The sequence below is a fragment of the Hyperoodon ampullatus genome (genome assembly GCF_949752795.1).
Source record: "Hyperoodon ampullatus genome assembly, chromosome: 3".
NCBI classification, from domain to species: Eukaryota; Metazoa; Chordata; class Mammalia; order Artiodactyla; family Ziphiidae; genus Hyperoodon; species Hyperoodon ampullatus.
In genome coordinates this window covers 120,344,569-120,363,888 of record NC_136916.1, presented here as the reverse complement: position 1 = coordinate 120,363,888, position 19,320 = coordinate 120,344,569, and the positions used below count along the sequence as shown (strand labels likewise).

The window sequence follows — 19,320 nt, the reverse complement described above, 5'->3', positions numbered from 1 at the left end:
TAAGAAGATCCAAATTCTGAAATTTGCCATTAGACAACATCCTGGTTTTCTTTAAAATACAGTGAACTTTGACTTTTAAGTGTATTAATTTGTTGCTTTGGGTCGTTCATGTCTATTTGCAAGAAAGAGAACACATTTTTGGTTAAGATAACTGAATGGGAAAGACCCATATAAAGCATTAGTTTTGAGCCTCAAAGCCATGGGCAGAAGTAAAGAAACTAACTAATGGAGCCATATTTATAAAAAAAAACTAGCTGATTTTATTATTATCAATGCCAAACAAGTCTTTAAATCAATTAATATTTATTTAATTAAGCATAAAGTTACTTTCACATTTGTCTACAACCATAGTAAATACAGTTCTTGGAATAAAGACACAGCCTTTGGAGTTCAAATTATCCCCAACTGCAAGATTACATATATAAAACTCTCATTATTGTTTATGTGATAGTGGATGTGTTAAATTAAAATAATTATACTATCTAGAATAAAATAAGATGGAAATAATTTACTCATAAGATTCATATTTAAATCATCTTTATTTACAAAATACTATCCTGAGAATTATAATTCCATTAAGCTTCAATTTGAGCAAAAATATAATCACTTAAGTAACAGCAGTTACTTAAACTGAAAATGAGAAGAAGTCAAAATTACTTTTGAGGAAAGACCCAACAATATTGTCAAGTTTCTTGCTGTGGTTCTGGATGTTCAGTAGTAGGCTCATTTGAGGGCAGAATCAGCCCTGATGGGAACTCACTTCTACTTTCAGGATGCGGGGGTGGAGGGAAAAATCCAGCTCTTGGGGGAAGGTAATGAGGAAAACCTCTTGGTGGATAGACATTTCTCACTGTTCAAAGAGATTGGTAAAAGACATTTTTTAACTTTCAGCACCTGTACTGCAGCCCCAGTAAATCATTAGCTTATAACTGCCAGTACCTATCTTTACTTTCAAAAGTTGACACCAGAATAATTACCTGATCTAACAAATGAATTTTTACAACATTGAGCAACACATATTCTCTTCAACTACGATTAAAGGGAATATCATTAATTTAGGTGCAACTTTTTTGTCCTATGAAAATCTAACATCAACAGTTTTTGAAAAGGAGAACAATTATTTCAAAATCTAGTAAAACTTACTCTAAAAAAAGCTTTCATGTAATATAATTTTCACCAGACTTAAAACTCAGATCAGTAATTCCCAAGTCTAATTTGATACTATCCTAAAATATTTCTAGTTATATCAAAAACTGTCTTTAAATTTCCCAATTAAAATTCATTTTAATCCACCTTAAACTTTAAAAATAGAGGCAGAATGAGGGAAGGAATGACTATATTAGGCAAATGACAGGCTTTTTCCTAGTGTTTGGTAACCCTGTATTTATTCTGCTGAAACCTATAGTTCTAAATGGCAATGCATAGACATAAAAGCAATAATTATTCCATTTTTCGTATGTGAGGCTATGAGGAATTTCAATAAATTCAACAATTAGTCCAAACATGATAAACACATTTTAGGTTTTAAACAAATAAGACTGCATGGGAGCTACTTATGAAAAAAAGATTTTAAAAAATACTTTAGCCAGTCATTTTAATGCAAAAATATAAATTGAAATTACTTTTACTAATTGACAGAGTACCCAATTTCTATCAAATAAGATACAAACAATTTTAGTCTTAACATAAGACTGCTGCAAAGAGCCAATGATTTTCTTGATTACTGAATCATAGAAATAATTCCACATTATTAAGATGAATCAAGTTGAAGCCTCATTACTGATGAGGCCTCATTACTGATGGCTGGCTATCTTCCCAATCTGGAAAAGTAATGTCACACTCACAGAAGCTGAGAAAAATTTTCCTCCACTGTATTACTACATGAATAGAAAGTAAAATAAATATTTCTGATCTACTCTATAAGACATATATTAAGCTTAAAAAAAAAGCATACTTGCAAATGGAGGAGGTGCTGGGCCAGGGAAATCCCTTGGTGGAAAATAATCGCGGGAAGCTCCGTACATGCTTCCTGGAGGAGGTGGAGGAAAAGGAGGACCCCTTCTAATGAAAGGTCCCCTTGTACCCATTGGAAACAATGGGCCTCTGATTGGAGGGTGAGGTGGGGGAACCAAGCCAGGGCCAGGTGCTTCATTTTCAATGGGATGAGATGAATCAGGCACGTTTAAATTCTACAGCAAATTAACAAATGGTAGTCATTAAACAACAGCATAATTTGCAATAGTTGTCCTGAAAAGCTTAGGCTTAGAAGAAAGCATCTAGGCACCTAGGCAGAAAGCAGTCTATGATATCCTAAAAGGCTCCAGAGAAATATTCTGTTTTCTACATCAGATGAATTTTAGCTATCATGAATATTTTATTAACTCAACAGAAAACAGCTTTAACCAACAAAGTAATAATCTGGCTAAAGATAAAACATAAGAATAGTCCAAGAGTACCAAAATATACATTTCTTTTATCAAGCATATACTGAGAAAAAGAAAAGATGCTTATGTTAATATTTCCAAGGTGACCAAAAACCAAGACTGTAAGCGCGGTAAACAGAAAACATAAAAATCCAAGGGGGAAAATTCAAGTTCTTGTTTAACTATATAAACTAAATCAAACCTCAAGTCTGTACCTTGTACTTATCACCATAGGGTACAATCCAGAAAGGAAACAGCTATAATGTTAAGTACGAAGTATATTTGTGGAAAAGAAAAAAGCAGCTTTTAATCAAAAACTAGATGGCTAGCTAAATTTCTATTCTAGTAAACCAAGCGATTAGAAAGATCCTGAATACATGGATAAAATTCCACTTTCAGTACTTACTCCAAGATCGTCTTTGCTATCATTTCTACTGGATTCCATTTCTGAAGACACTGGCCCATCTAGACATAAAAGTTAAACCATGAAAAACACATGATTTATCGCTCCATTCTTAGATCAAGAGATCACAAAGGACACTGACAACCAGCTTGACACCAGCATCCTGTATTAGGGCCACAAGAACAGCTTGAGGTCCCCGGAAATTTTGGCAGACTCAAGAGTTCTGCAAAGGCGTGTGACTGTGGTTTCCCTATCTTGTGCCTAGGCAATCCTGAAAGGAGCATCATTAAGGAAGCTTCCAGGAGGTAGCATCCCTCTCCCTCCCTCCTTCCTTCATATTTCTCCTGCCTTCCTTCTTTCCTTTCTTCCTTCATTTTTCTCCCACCTTACTTCTTCCCTTTTCTTTCTTCCTCCCTTCTTCCCTCTCATCTTTCCTTCCTTATTCCTCCATCATGTAACACAGACTAACAATTGGATTAGCCACTGTTTCAAAATAAATGTTTCTGGACTTTATCATCAAGAACTGCTCAGGCTCTAAGAACATAAATTCAAACAACCCTCTCTCCGACCACGGCTACCTATCCTCTCCTAGCCTTCTCATGTAGTTACTCCCGCTATACCTGTCCTTGGATTTCACTGAAGCTTCCAGTCCTCTCATCTAACTCTCAGTTTCCTCCTTTCTTCATTTCCTTCCCTAATTAACAGACTTCAAACTCCATCACTAACAGCCCGTCACTAGTGTCCTTATGCTATTGGTCATTTTTCACATGTGCTTGACAACATTCAGCCCTGGATTAATTCAACTCTCTGCTTCCACTCTGCCTATACCTGAACCACTTAGCACTTGTGGGGGTAAACTACACCACAGAGCCGTGTAGACTGTCTCCACTCCAGGCTGACAGACCTCCAGCCACATTTCCAGCTGCCTATTGCCTAGCCTTCCTTCTGCATCTTCTAAGCCAGTTTTCCCTTCAATGTGAAACCTCCATTCTCCTCAAACCTACTACACCAGTCACTTAGAAACTCCCTTAACTTTTTGTAGTCAAACATATAAATGTATCAGCCACTATATTCCTATGATCTTACTTCCTATTATCATGGGAAAGGATTCTTCTAGACAATCTAAGACCCTGATTCTGTACTCAGAGTCCCCCTCCTCCAGCTTCCACAGGGGTCTTCCTCTCTCTGTTGCCTCCCTCCACCCTTTCTGCTAGACCCATCCTATCAGCAGGTCTCTCCCAACTACTATTTTAAAATAAGACAGAAAAAGAGAATCACCCCCTTACAGCTAGCTCTCCCCTTCACAGTGAAAAACTGTTCTATATATATTATTCAGAATGCCTCCCATTTTGTCCTCACTGTAGTGCAATCTATGTGCAACATCCACTGCTCCACTGAAGTTACTTCCCCCAAGATAGAAAAGTCTCTTTTTTTGCTAAATTAAAATAGAACTTTTAGTCCTCATTTAATTTTATTTCTCACCATCGTTGACTACTCCCTCCCTCTTTAAGTCCTCTCAGCCTTCAACTACTGGGATGGCACCCTCTCTACCTCTCTTTTCTAGCTGCTCCTTCTCAGTCCCCTCGGTGGGCTCCACTACTCCTCAGAGTTCCACCCTCAGCCCTACTCTCTTCTCATTCTTGCCTTGAGAAATCTCATCCACTCCTACAGCTTTAATTTGATGTATATCACTACAGACTTCCAGATGTATAATTGAGATCTAGATATTTCCCCCAGGACTTCAGAGCTTGAAATGCCTACTTGAATAGTCATGCAGGTGTATCACAGGTGCAGCTAAGTCTGTAAGTTCAAAACGTAACTTATAATCTTTCCTGTCAAATGTTCTGCTGCTCCTTGTTCCTTGTCTCCGAACAATGAATGGTCCAAGTGCCCCAGCCAAGAACCTGAGCATCAGCCAAGACTCCTCCTCCTCCCTCACTGCCACATGCCTTCAATCTTAAGTCCTCCCAATTCTATCTTTTCTGTGTCTGTTCACATCTATCTGCTTTGCTAAGTCACCACCATCAACCCTGTAGACTTGTCACAGTCCCCTAAAAAGTTACCCTCCTTCCAACCTTTAACCGCACCCTCCAATCTATTCCCCATAAAGTAACCAGAGCAATTTCTCTAAAATGCAGATCTGATCTGATTATTTCTCTGTTTAAAGTCCTTTAATGTGTTCCTATTATCCTGCAAATAAGTCCAATATTTCTGAACAGGCTTGCAGGTCCTTGAAAACTTTATGCACTGCTTACCTCTTCACTACTTGTTTCAATATTCCCTGAAGTGCACCTTCAACTCCAGTTTGCAGCCATAATTTAAGAGGCACTATTAATTCTAAGTCTTTAAAGATGCTATTCTCTCCTCCCAAAACATTATCAACATCATTTTGGCCCAGCTAATTTCTCCTTTAATTCTCAGCTTATATGTCACTTCCTCCAAAAAGATTTTCTTGACAATCCCACATTCAAAATACCACCACCTAGGGCTTCTCTGGTGGCGCAGTGGTTGAGAATCCGCCTGCCAATGCAGGGGACACGGGTTCGATCCCTGGTCTGGGAAGATCCCACATGCCGCGGAGCAACTAAGCCCATGTGCCACAACTACTGAGCCTGTGCTCTAGAGCCCGTGAGCCACAACTACTGAGCCTGCATGCCACAACTACTGAAGCCCACACGCTTAGAGCCTGTGCTCTGCAACGAGAAGCCACCACAATGAGAAGCCTGCACACTGCAACGAAAAGCAGCCCCCACTCGCTGCAACTAGAGAAAGGCCCGTGCACAGCAGCGAAGACCCAACACAGCCAAAAAATAAATTAAATAAATAAATTTATAAAAAAAAATACCACCACCTCTCATCTGGGTTAGTGGCTAGTGACCCATATGCTCCCATAACATTTTGCACTCGTTACTTTTGTCACTATGTAGTGCAACTGCCTACAGACCTTTACTAGACCTCAAGGTATAAGGAATGCTGACCTATTCACCACTGAAATACAGCAGCTACCATAGTGCCTATCATACAGTAAGCATTCTATAGGTATTTAGTGCATCAATGGCAGGGTTGATGCACTAAATTGATCCACTACCCTCTCATTTCAGTATAGGGATCAAGACAATGGCTCTGGAGTCAGACAGACATTGGATCAAATCCTGGCTCTAATACCTCCTACCTGAGACCATGAGCACCTTTTTGAGCTTTGGTTTCTTCATCTGTAAAATCAGGATAATAGCATCTACTTTATAGGTTCATTGTGCAGATTAAATGAGATAATTCATTTCATTCAATAAACATTTACTGAGCACTAGTGCTAAGTTAATGTATCAACCTATCTCTCACCACTCTCCTTCATGTAAATACCATAAACTGATAAACCAATAATAATATATTACATATACAGAAATTTTTCTATTTACAAAATACTTCCACACACATTAACTCATTTAACCCTCTTAAGATCTTGTATCGGGATTAATAGCTCAGTTTTACAGCCATTCTCCATCAACAACTCATGCTCTTCTGTTTTTGCTTATACTGTTCATTATTACTAGCACAGACCCTTACCTCTTAACTAATTTTTCAAATTCCCTCAAAAGCAGCTCAAATGCCACCTCCTTCATGGAGTTTTCCTTTATCCTTCAACTATATGGGAGCTCTCCCTTTCTGTGAACATAACATATTCTCTCATGGGACTTACTATTATGACCAATATTAGTTAAGCATATATATTTGTCCTTCTTTCCTATTTAATTATTAGCTTCTTACAGCTAAAAACTATACTTTACTGTAATTATATTATCTACCATGTCATGCAGGCTACCTTCCAAACAGAAAGCACTTTAAAATTTGCTAAATTGGATACTGTTCTATTACAAAAAAAAATGGACATGTGAAAATTTTTAAATAGCATTAGTTTAGAAACAGATGTTCAGTCATACATGTACTTTCATTCCATTAAGCTTGAATTAACAAGGGAAAACAATTTCAAAAGCCAAACAATTAGAAATAATTAACTTAATTATAATAACAGAAAAACAGGCCACAGGTCTGCTTTTTTGCCTTATTATTCAGAGAAGAATGAGTTTCTAAAGTAATACATGTTTCAACTGGATAAACCCCTCCCCTAAAATATATACCCTTTCCTGAAGAAACCTTCAACTCATAAATTTTAATTTTCCACTTACTTTTAATCTTTTTATTTCCTTAATGTTATGTACTTCTAATAGATACACTGGATATATATATTTCCCAACTTCAATGGGTTGCTGTGAAATGGTTTAAGAAAAAGAGCCCCTGACAAATAGTTGACTGCTCAGTAAAATTTAAATCTACCTAAGCATGGAAGGTTTAAAAAAGGTAATTGATTAACCCATCAACAGAGTATGCACTCAAATTATTTTTCTGGTAGACTGTAACATATCGATTCACACCAGCCTAATTTCCCTAATTACTAAACAGGATACATGTCAGTGGACTGGAAAAACTAGAAAATTAATCACAGAACACAGTAAAATTTACCATCTTGGGTTCATATAGTAAACTCATTACAATGGTGCCCAAACCAACCACCAACATATGTGCAGATGCCATGGATGTGTACAAAATAACAAGAAACATAAAACCAGGAAGTTCTCAGGAAAGAGACTGTGGCCTTAAGAGCTAAGCAGAGATCACAATTATACCAGTCCTTTATGCAGCTTCCAGTTCTTTAGTATGCCACCATTATTAAAAAACATATACACACAAGTATTTCTTACCCGTTTTATCCAAAGATGGCATATTAAAACTTCTGAGTTCTGCTGGTCCAGAAAGTCTACCAGAATTAGAATAAAATCTGTCTTGCCTTTGTGGAGGAAGAACTGGATCAGGATACGGTTGGCCTAGAAAACACGTTTTTAAAATATCTTCATTAAGATAAAAATAAATCGAGTTTCCTTAAGTTTCATATAATGAATGTAGATATTTTTCTTGCTTTCTAAAAGACTGACACATGGACTTCCCTGGTGGTGTAATGGTTAAGAATCCGCCTGCTAATGCCCAGGACAAGGGTTTGAGCCCTGGTCTGGGAAGATCCCACATGCCGCGGAGCAACTAAGCCCGTGAGCCACAACTACTGAGCTCACGTGCCACAACTACTGAAGCCTGCACACCTAGAGCCTGTGCTCCACAACAAGAGAAGCCACAGCAACGAGAAGCCCGCGCACTGCAACCAAGAGTAGCCCCCACTCGCCGCAACTAGAGAAAGCCAGCACGCAGAAACAAGGACCCAACACAGCCAAAAATAAATAAATAAATTTTAAAATAAATAAATAAATAAAAGACTGACATATATTCTGGGTAGATAACAGTAGACAATTTTAGGAAAATTACACACTTTACTAAAGGCAATAACTTTGCTTTTGTAGTAAACACAAGTATAGATGCTACCTTGGAGTTTGATAGTTTCCATTACCATGTGTAAATTAAAATATATGAATAGAATTTAGTTACATATATTAACTTTCAATTTTAATAACAGTGGAAGGACGCAGATACATCAATATATCAAAAAAGGCTTTGAGGAGCCAGCTACTAGCAAAGAAAGAAAAAACAGAATATGCTGTAAGCATAGCAAGAAATTTAGCAGAACTGACAATGATAAAAGAAATGGTCAGCAAAGCAGAAAGAGTATCATTGAGGTCATCAAGTAATCAAATTTTCAGTAACTTCAACATTTTGGAATTTAGCATCCCTCCAAAACTAAAGGGAAAGATCTCTGACTCAGAAGAGGAATGGAGGTTCACAATACTCAGATTAAGGATATCTGGAGAGACACAAATTTAGACACAGACTCTGACTGAGGTGCTTCTATAGCCAGCCTCCTTTGTCATTTACAAGGACAAAATGGTAAAAATTCATGGGTCTTTGTGAAACTCATCATTCTTGAAAAAATATAGGTAGTCTATCTCATCTCCGATAGGTGATGGTAGATTTTGATAGATTAAGTAGGCATTTGCCAATCTCCAAAAATATGGCAAAGGACAAAGTGGATAAACTGTGTGACTCTTCCCCACCCTAATAGATACAGACAAATGGCCTCAAACTACCTTCCATGACTGTCTCAGGCTGTGGTTCATAATGTGAACTCCATACAATGTTGGATATGTCACTTGTCATTTGACTCAGCCACATGGGACCTTATTGACACATCTTTCCCACACAAAGCCAAGGATACCACCTGGCAACAACTAGAGTCAATGAAGAGAATTATATTTAATGAGCTCTCAAGGGTCAAGGGATGTGACTTAGAAGAGGAAGATCCGGATAGTCTTGAAGGCTCATTTCCTCCCCCTTTCAGAGCTGTCTCAAAGGTCTGAATGAATTAGCCCAGTGGAAGAAAAGGCCAATAACAACCACTGAGATCTAAACTGAGTTTTCCCTTTCTACTTTAAACACGGGATTAATTAAATGGCAGAGCTGGGCAAGGGGATAAGGATAAGATGGGGAAACCTGAAAACTTCCCAACTCTTTCTCAATCAGCTCTCAAGATACCATATCATTATTTTGCTTCTAAAATACATCCCCACAATATCAATAACCTCAGAAATACAAAATTTTGCTACAAGTATTCTATTTTATCAATGGTATGTCCACATTGCCCTCTTCTGGGATAATTAAATCTACCAGCTCCTATTATGTGCCAGGCATTAGTGATACAAAGTTGGTTTCGATACAGTCTGTGCCCTTATGGTGACAGAAACAAATAAAAACAAATAAATTAATGCCTTAAATAAAAGGGCATACAAATAATGTGAGAGATGGCCTATCTAATTCTGATTGGAGGAGTCAGAAATGATATCACAGAGGAGGTAAAGCTTGCCCTGAAAGAAAAATAAGGAAGGATGAACAAGTAAACAATGGTATTCTGGTCAAATTAAAATACACATATACATGTATATGTACATGTACATACACACACACACACACACTTAATGTAATAAGATAAAACTATGTAGAAAGCATATGACCAATCAAAGACTAAAATACAAATAAGGACATGAATGGTTCCCTTCTTTCTTGCCTTTTTACCTTTGTTTCCTACCACTCTTCTAAGAAAAGAGCTGATTAAAAAGAAATAACGGGAGAAGGAAAAGAATCAGGGAAAAAGTGAATAAAAGAGTGGGAAGGAATGTACAGTGCATTGTGAAGCAATTTTGTAAACTAAAAATCAGAAAAAAATTCAAGATGTCTAGTTTAAACAAAAGTGTTATTCATCTCTTTTCATTCCAAAACAAATCTTGGATTGCAATAGTTCCTTGGGTAACTATTTAATAATTTGGGCGTCTATCACATAACAAGAACATCAGCATGGTTGAAAGAGAATTATAAAGATGGATAAAGGGTTTGAATTTTTTTTAATTCAATACTGTTTGCTAATCAAGTACAATAAGCATCTTCACACAGAATGTGAAGAAATAGTTTAATCTAATGATTAAGGAATTTAAAAGGAATGGAAAGGAAAATTTCCAGGAAGTAGTTGATAAAAGCATTGATATGGATAGGTTATGGCTCTGGAATAAAGAAACTGATGGTACAGAGAAAATGTCTAAGAAACAGACCTATGCAAATATGGACATTTAAGATAAAAGTGGTATTTCAAATTGATAAACCAATATACAGTATTAAAACAACTGTCTATCCAATGGGGGAAAAAATAACTCTCCAACTAAACATTAAAACAAAAATAGGGCCTCCCTGGTGGCGCAGTGGTTGAGAGTCCGCCTGCCGATGCAGGGGATACGGGTTCGTGCCCCGGTCTGGGAGGATCCCATATGCCGCGGAGCGGCTGGGCCCGTGAGCCATGGCTGCTGAGCCTGCGCATCCGGAGCCTGTGCTCCGCAACGGGAGAGGCCACAACAGTGAGAGGCCCGCATACCACAAAAAAAAAAAAAAAAAAAAAAAAAAAAAAAAAAAAAAAAAAAAAAAATAAAATCCAGACTAAAGGCTTAAAAATCAAAACAAAATTTTAAATATTTAGAAGAAAACAGAATTTTTTTTTATCTAAAGATAAGTCTTAAAGAAAACAAAAATTCCATAAAAATAAATTAACTTACCTATAACAAAATTTTTAAAACTTTTGTTTTTTGATGTATAACAATAACATACATAATAATAAACTGAGAAAATATTTGCAAAATATAAAAGATTAGTATCCAAAGGATACTAAGAATTCCTATTAAGCAAGAGGGAAATGGATCAGGCAATTTACAGGAGGAAATACAAATGATCAATAAACATGAAAAGAGGCTCAAGCTTACTAATAATAAAAGAACTACAAAAAATAATCAAAGAAAGAAAAATGAGAAAACTTTTAACTCATGTGGCTGGAAATACTCAAAAAAGTTTTACATCAGGTATTGAAGAAATAGCTACTCTCAAATTCTTCACATATAACTACTCTTGAGGCCAAAGGGCAACATCTATTAAAACCAAAACTATGCATATCTTACTTCCCAGCAATTTCATTAACTGGACTCATCTCTAAAGAACAAATGTGTAAAAAAAAAAAAAAAAAGTGTTAATTGCAGCATTGTTAGTAATGGTGAAACACTGGAAACACCCGAAATGTTCATCAGAGGAGACTGGATAAGACTGGATAAATATATTGTGGTATATTCATATATTTATTTATACAGCAATTAAAATAATAAACTTTATATTAAAATGGAAAGAATCCAAGAATATATGCTGATAAAAACTTGATAAAATAGAAAAATACTTTAAAAAAGTCATATATAGACTGTAACTTTACACACATTAAACTCATGAGTGGTTGCCTCTGGGAAAGAAGGAACATAATGACCTTCGGAAAGGAAACAGAATAGACTTCAACTGATATAGTGTGCTATTTATTTTTATGTTTTATGTACCCATTCTCTCTCTACCCCTCTCCCTCCCTCTCTCTCTCTCACACACACACACAGCTACACACATATATATATATATGAAACAAATATTAATAAGTAAATTCTGGAAGGTGATATACAGTATTTTGCTACATTATCTATGTTTTTGTTTCTTAATCTGTGAAATGGGAATAACACTCTTAAGATTCTTAGAATGATTAATATAAAGCACTTAACATAACATCTGGCACAGAGTAAGCACCCCAAAGTAACTATAATGATAAATTAAATTTTTTATGATTATAAACTATATTAAAACATAGTATTGACTAGTCTCTTTCAAATCTAGGACCATAAGCTTCAAGTAGATAAACAACATTGCCCTGTAATCATACCACATTTCACTGACATTTAAGCAGCTTCACTCTCCTAAATGGCTACTGTGTACCTTTTTCTCCCTCCAAATCTCTGACAATCCCCTCCTCTCCTATCCCAAGTAAATGATCTTGCATATCAAGAAACTTGATGCAGGGACTTCCCTAGTGGCGCAGTGGTTAAGAATCCGCCTGCCAATGCAGGGGACACGGGTTCAATCCCTGGACCAGGAAGATACCACATGCCACAGAGCAACTAAACCCGTATGCCACAACTACTGAGCCCGTGTGCCACAACTGCTGAAGCCTATGTGGCTAGAGCCTGTGTTCCTCAACAAGAGAAGCCACCGTAATGAGAAGGCTGTGCACTGCAACGAACAGTAGCCCCCGCTGGCCACAACTAGAGAAAGCCCACACGCAACAATGAAGACCCAATGCAGCCAAAAATAAATAAATAAATTTATTTATTTATTTATTTATTTTTAAAAAAAGTACAAGGAGGGGAAGTGACATAATTCACCTTTAATGCATATCTCTACATTAAGTAGCACAAGATCTGCTGAGAATTAAGATTCTCATTCTTCTCTATTACTTCTCTATTCCTAGAAAAGGAGGCTGTGAGGCTAGATAGAGGAACAGAAGGACACTGAAGTCAGAGCACTGAAAGATCAAGAGGAGCACTGAGAGGTCAAGAATACCAAAGAGTGAAAAAATGATAAAAACTGAAACTTTTTTCATTAAAGTATCTGTGGTTTTCTTACTTTTTTTTAACTTAAAATTCTAACAAAATAAAGTATTTACATGAACTTAGACACAATTATATCTTTCTTGTTAGATTCATGAATATATTACTCTGATTAATACCTGCACTACAGATTATTTGTAGATATAATTCTCAAGAATCAGTTAAAAGACTAAAAGCCAAGAATCTTGCAGATTCATACCCTGACAGTCAAAAAGCTATCGTTTAAATTCTAGCATTACTTTTCTTATTTGAATTATTTGTTACTAGCATTGTTGAAACATAGTTACTAATTACAGTTTATAAAAAGCATAAGAATATTTTAATATGCATGCCTCTTAAAATGTATTAGTAACTACTAAATATGGGAGTTAAGAGATCGTATTTTAAGACTTTCTAAAAACTTGCTTAAATTATTACTCTTCAAGATTGCTTACTATGCACAGCTTTGTAAATAAGAGCAAGTACAAAGAAAACAAGGCAATTACTTAAGTAGAACTAAACAGAAAAATCATATATTCCTTTCTTCCAAAAGGTAATTTTAAAATCTAAGAAATTATGTTACCCAATATATTTTTTAAACGACAGTTATATAATAAGTGAAAACACATTACAGAAGTATAATCCCTCTGGGTAGACTGCATTCATGACCTCAATTCTTTACCCTTCCTTGTATCCTTGTTCTTAAGAGGTAGAATATATATCCTGCCCAATGGTTCCAAATTCTGTCATGTGACTTGCTTTGCCAATCAAATGTTAGCTACTGTGATTCAAAGAGAGGCTTTAAAAAGCACTTTCATGTGTTTGCTTTTCTACTCCTGAACTTCAACAGGATGAGAACCTCACAGAATAAAGTTCCACTACTTAAGGAATGAAACACTGAGCAAGGTAAGTCACGCTGATTAAATTTTTGTTGCAGTTCAATATTTATTAAGAATTATAATGGGCTTGTTATTTCCAGAACATTTTCCTGTTAAAATTCTAATTCTGATTACTTATGATATGTGAATATTAACTTATTTATATTATTTATCAAGAACTTTTTTCTGCTTTAATTGTAAAGATTTCTATCTAAATTCATAAGATGAATAAAAATAATCAGAAAACTGTCCCTTAATCTGAATGCTGGTTTATAGGTGTGCTCAAATTGTGAAATAATCATCAGGTTATATGCTTTAAAACACCTGCACTTTACTATATGTGTATTGTATCCAGATAAGAAGGGGTTCTTTTAACTTTTGATTTTAAAATAAAGATTCCCAGAGAGCTGCAAATATAATACAGAAAGTTCCTGCATACCCTTTACCCAGTTTCCCCAAATGTTTACATCTTTCACAACTATAGTGCAATATAATAACCAGGAAACTAACATTGGTCCTATGACTAACATGTATAGTTCTTGCCATTTTATCACATGTAGATTTGTGAAACCACCACCACACTCAAGATACAGAACCTTACCAAAAAGATCTCTCCATGCCACCCTTTAGTCACATCCACTCTCCTCCCCCTTCCATCCCTAACTCATGGCATCCGCTAATCTGTTTTCTAGTTCTATGATTTTGTCGTTTCAAGGATGTTATATACATGAAATCATATAATATGTGACCTTCTGAGATTTTTTTTTTAGTCAACATAATGCCCTTGAGATCTATTCAAATTATTGCATGTATCAATAGTTCATTTCTAGCTTGATTCCACCACGGTCAGAGAACACACTATATGAGTTCAATTCTTTTAAATTTGTTACGGTTTGTTTCATGGCACAGGATATGATCAATCTTGGGAAATGTTCCCTTGGGGCTTGAAAAGCATGTCTATTCTGATGATGATTTATCTGATCCATAGTATTTTTGAGGATTTTTTTGGTGGTTGCTCTAGGTATTAACATAACTTATCACTGCTTACTGGTGTCAACATTTACCAATTTGATTAAATTGTAGCTTGACCTAGAACAGGAAGTCTCCCAATAAGAAGTTTTTGTTTGTTTGTTTGCTTTGGGTTTTTTTGCTGTACGCGGGCCTCTTACTGTTGTGGCCTCTCCCGTTGCGGAGCACAGGCTCCGGTTGCGCAGGCTCAGCGGCCATGGCTCAAGGACCCAGCTGCTCCGCTGCATGTGGGATCTTCCCAGACCGGGGCGCGAACCCGTGACCCCTGCATCAGCAGGCGGACTCTCAACCACTGCGCCACCAGGGAAGCCCAAGAAGTTTTTAAGAACTGAAAAAGGTGTGTTCATCAATTAGGTTTAGAAAAGAATGCTGTAAATAGTCTTTGGTTTTACTAACATTGTATATTACAATACGTTATTTGGTCTACCAACTAGATTGAACATTAACAAACCTCAGCATTAACCATTAATACCTAACTAAATTTTCTATTACTCAGATAAACAGATTACACAGATCACTCAGTTCATCTCTCTCAGTGTATATAAGGACTGAGGTCCAAAGAGATAAAACAAGTTTCAAAACACATAAAAAGATTAAAAAGAGTGAAGATTAGAAACCAAATTCCTTAATTTCCAGTCCAAATACTTTTTCAACTGAACCATTCTTGCTCTACACCATGCACTCTAAGTTATAAACACGTAAAAGAATGTTAGATGAACATATACATTACACTGCAGAATTTTGGAAGAAAAGATGATTAAAACCTATATTGGTCTATTAAAAGATTGATTTGCATCTAAAAATAGTGAAAATAAAATATTGATTACTTGAAGAAACTAGATCTATACTGTTAACAAAACCTCTAAGTAATAAAAATATCTGAAATATAATATACAGGAAAAAGACAAGTTAGAGTATATCTTTTTTAACTATATAAGATAAGAACATTCCCCCCACCCCAAAGTATTTAACAGTGCAAAAACAAATGATTCCTTGGAATTATAGAGTCATTTAAAATTATTTCTGCTTACTCATCTTAAGTAAAGAAAAAATTTTTTAATTTCGGCCAGGTACTAACATGTTAAGGGAATATATGAATTTTACAAAGTATGCATTAATAGGACTAAATTACAGAAAATCTGAAACAACTACGGAATCCACATCATTCAGAAATTTAGTTATTCTCGTTGTCATTATCTTTTAACACAAGTGTTTTAAACTAAAATATTTTAAAATTTAAGAAAAATCTTAAAGACACAATTATTACTGGAAAGCAGGACTCTTCATGAGTCCTGATAATTCAACATAATATAAAATGTAGGTGGGGGGGGCTTCCCTGGTGGCGCAGTTGTTGAGAGTCCGCCTGCCAATGCAGGGGACACGGGTTCGTGCCCTGGTCTGGGAGGATCCCACATGCCGTGGAGCGGCTGGGCCCGTGAGCCATGGCCGCTGAGCCTGCACGTCCGGAGGCTGTGCTCCGCAACGGGGGAGGCCACAATAGTGAGAGGCCCGCATACCACAAAAGAAAAAAAAAAAAAAAAAAAAGTGTAGGTAGGGGGAGATTAGATTATTGCCATCTCTTGTTTTATGCAAGTCCACATTTTAGAGCTGAGAAAACAGTGACAGGTAAGATGAAAAACTCAAGATTATATAAAAAATTAACATCAGTGTTACGATAAAAACCTAGGTCTCCTCCTTCCTTATTCAGTGTTCTAATTTACCAATTAGCTAAGTGTAATACAAAATAAAAGAATCAACCCAGAAACCTGTTCAGTGACTATTTAGATGAAATAGGGATGTACTGAGGGCAAACACAGAATATTTTTATAATTTTACTCTAGGTGAAAACAGGGCTAATAGCTAAATACATTTATCAGCATTGCTCCAATTCAAGTAGAATCTTAGGAGTCATTTACTCATTCATAAAGTATAGGACAGTCTCTAAAATTCTTTTGCTCTTTCTGTAGAGTAATCCTATTTCATTAAGATTAGCACTGGCACAGGTGCCCCTGTGTTAAACTAAATGGATCAGTTACATTATTTGGAAACACTCTCTATCGAATGCATATATATCTCTTCTACGAAGACGTTAATTCAGAAGCTCACGATTTTGAATTTTCAGTTAGACTTTGAAAATAATGGATACCAGGTTCCACTTCTAGCTTGGCAGATTCAGAAGCTCACAATTTTGAATTTTCAGTTAGACTTTGAAAATAATGGGTACCAGGTTCCATTTCTAGCATGGCAGAGTAAGCTCATAACAGACTGACCCTCCTACATATAATAAGTCCAGACAATTTACAAAAAATAACTACCTGAAGTGTAGTTACTATAGAAAACAGTATCAAAGTTCCTCAAAAAATTAAAAATAGAACTACCATATGATCCAGGAATTCCACTTCTGGGTATTTATCCCCCCAAAACCCAAAAACACTAACTTGAAAAGATATCTGCATCCCCATATTCACTGCAGCATTATTTACAATAGCCAAGACATGGAAATAATCTAAGAATTCATCGATGGATGAATGGATAAAGAAAATATATATACACATACAAACAATGGAATATCATTCAGCCATAAAAAGGAAGGAAATCTTGCCATATGTGAAAACATGAATGGACCTCGAGGGCATTATGCTACGTGAAATACAAATCCTGCACGATCACATTTACATGTGCAATCTGAAAAAACAAAAACCAAACTCATAGAAAAAGAGATTAGATTTGTGGTTACTGGAGGTGGGGGGAGAGAGAAGGGAAACTGGATGAAGGGGATCAAAAGGTACAAACCACCAGTTATAAAATAAATAAGTACTAGGGATGTAATGTATAACATGATGACTGTAGTTAACACTGCTGTATGATACATAGGAAAATTGTTAAGACAATAAATACTAAGAGTTCCCATCACAAGGGGAAAAAAATTTTTTTTCCTTTTTTTTGGCTGAGTCACGGGCTTGTGGTATCTTAGTTCCCTGACCAGGGATCAAACCCAGACCCCGGGAATGAAACCACCGGGTCCTAACCACTGGACCACCAGGGAATTCCCAAACTTTTTTTCTTTTATTTTGTATCTATATGAGATGATGGATGTTACTAAACTTATTATGGTAGGTAATCATTTCACGATGTGTGTAAGGCAACTCATTGTGCGGTACACCTTAAACTTACACAGTGCTGTGTGTCAATTATATATCTCAATAAAACAGGAAAAAATCAAAAAATTTTAAAATAATGAAATAAATACCTGAAGACTCAGGGCCATGAATAAAAGTAGACAGATTTGGGAAATGAGTGGGAACTAGAAAGAAGGGACCCATATGCAGAGTGTTTTCCTTTATAGTTTAGCCTGAAAGCAGACCACAGTCAAACTATAGCACAGAGCAGTCAAAATTCACAGAACTCGGGCTTCCCTGGTGGCGCAGTGGTTGAGAGTCCGCCTGCCGATGCAGGGGACACGGGTTCGTGCCCCAGTCTGGGGGAAGATCCCACATGCCGCAGAGCGGCTGGGCCCGTGAGCCATGGCCACTGAGCCTGCGCGTCCGGAGCCTGTGCTCTGCAAAGGGGAGAGGCCACAACAGTGAGAGGCCCGCCTACCGCAAAAAAAAAAAAAAAAAAAAAATTCACAGAACTTTCTGGCTTGAAAAACCAAAGGACAGAGCTCATGAGAGCCAGAGAAGTGGAACCTAAAGTTCTGAGTTTTCTGCCCAAGTCTATTGCTGACCCCTGAACCACACACATGTGAGGCAAACTTAAGCAGTTTTCAGCAAAGGCTAAAAACCGAACTGATATTTGAGCTGCTACCCACCACAGGAGAGAATAAGTCTACAGTTTCACCAATTTAATTGTCTTGTAACACAAAACAAACAACAGTCTTCAGAAAAATACGGTAGAATCCAGAACCTCCACAATGTCTATAATACAAACCAAAATTAATATACAAAGAAACAGAAAAATGTGACCCATTCTTAAAGGGAAAATACAATCAATAGAGGTCATCCTCAAGATGACCTTGATGTTAGAATGACCATACAAGGACTTTAAAGCAGATATTGGGGTTTAAAAAATACTTATAATGATTTTTAAAAAGTAATAAATTTCAGCAAAGAAATCAAAACTTTAAAAAAAAAAGGAAATTCTAGAACTGAAAAATACAATATCTAAAATAAAATTGTACTGGATGGACTTAATAGCAGAATGGAAGTGACAGAGGGAATAGTCACTAAACTTGAAGACAGATCAAAAGAAATTATTCAACCAAAAAAAGAAGGGAAAAAAAATTGGAAACAAAATGAAAAGAGACTCAGAGACCTGGGACAACATCGAAATGTCTGAAAAATTACAGGTTTCAGGCAGTTTTTAAAGGACATGTAAAATTTGTTCCAATTTTATGAATAACAGTCACTACTATTTGAGTTCTAGTCTCAGCTCCTCACCTGGCTGTTTTAACCTAAGATTGTCAGCTAATCTCTTCAGGGACTCAATGCCCTTCTCCATTTACTAAGAGCACTGAATAGATTAGTGGTTCTTAAATTTAGCTAATCCTCAGAACCTCCTAGGGAGTTTTTTAGAAATACAGAGCTTACCTCCAGAGTTCATGT

General features: G+C 36.4%; 1 protein-coding gene across 7 annotated transcripts in view; it reads right to left on the bottom strand.

The window, feature by feature from the left end:
- Window positions 1–532: 532 nt before the first annotated feature.
- Window positions 533–19,320, bottom strand: part of MIA2 (MIA SH3 domain ER export factor 2) — a gene marked incomplete at its 5' end in the record, with an annotated part of 112,125 nt that continues 93,337 nt past the window's right edge. For all 7 annotated transcript variants that reach the window (XM_079699272.1, XM_079699274.1, XM_079699277.1 and 4 more), the window contains 4 exons: window positions 533–850; window positions 1,955–2,189; window positions 2,830–2,888; window positions 7,584–7,706. In XM_079699272.1, coding sequence (XP_079555398.1) covers window positions 684–850; window positions 1,955–2,189; window positions 2,830–2,888; window positions 7,584–7,706 — 584 coding nt within the window. In that variant the 3' untranslated portion in view covers window positions 533–683. The remainder of the gene's footprint in view (window positions 851–1,954; window positions 2,190–2,829; window positions 2,889–7,583; window positions 7,707–19,320) is intronic.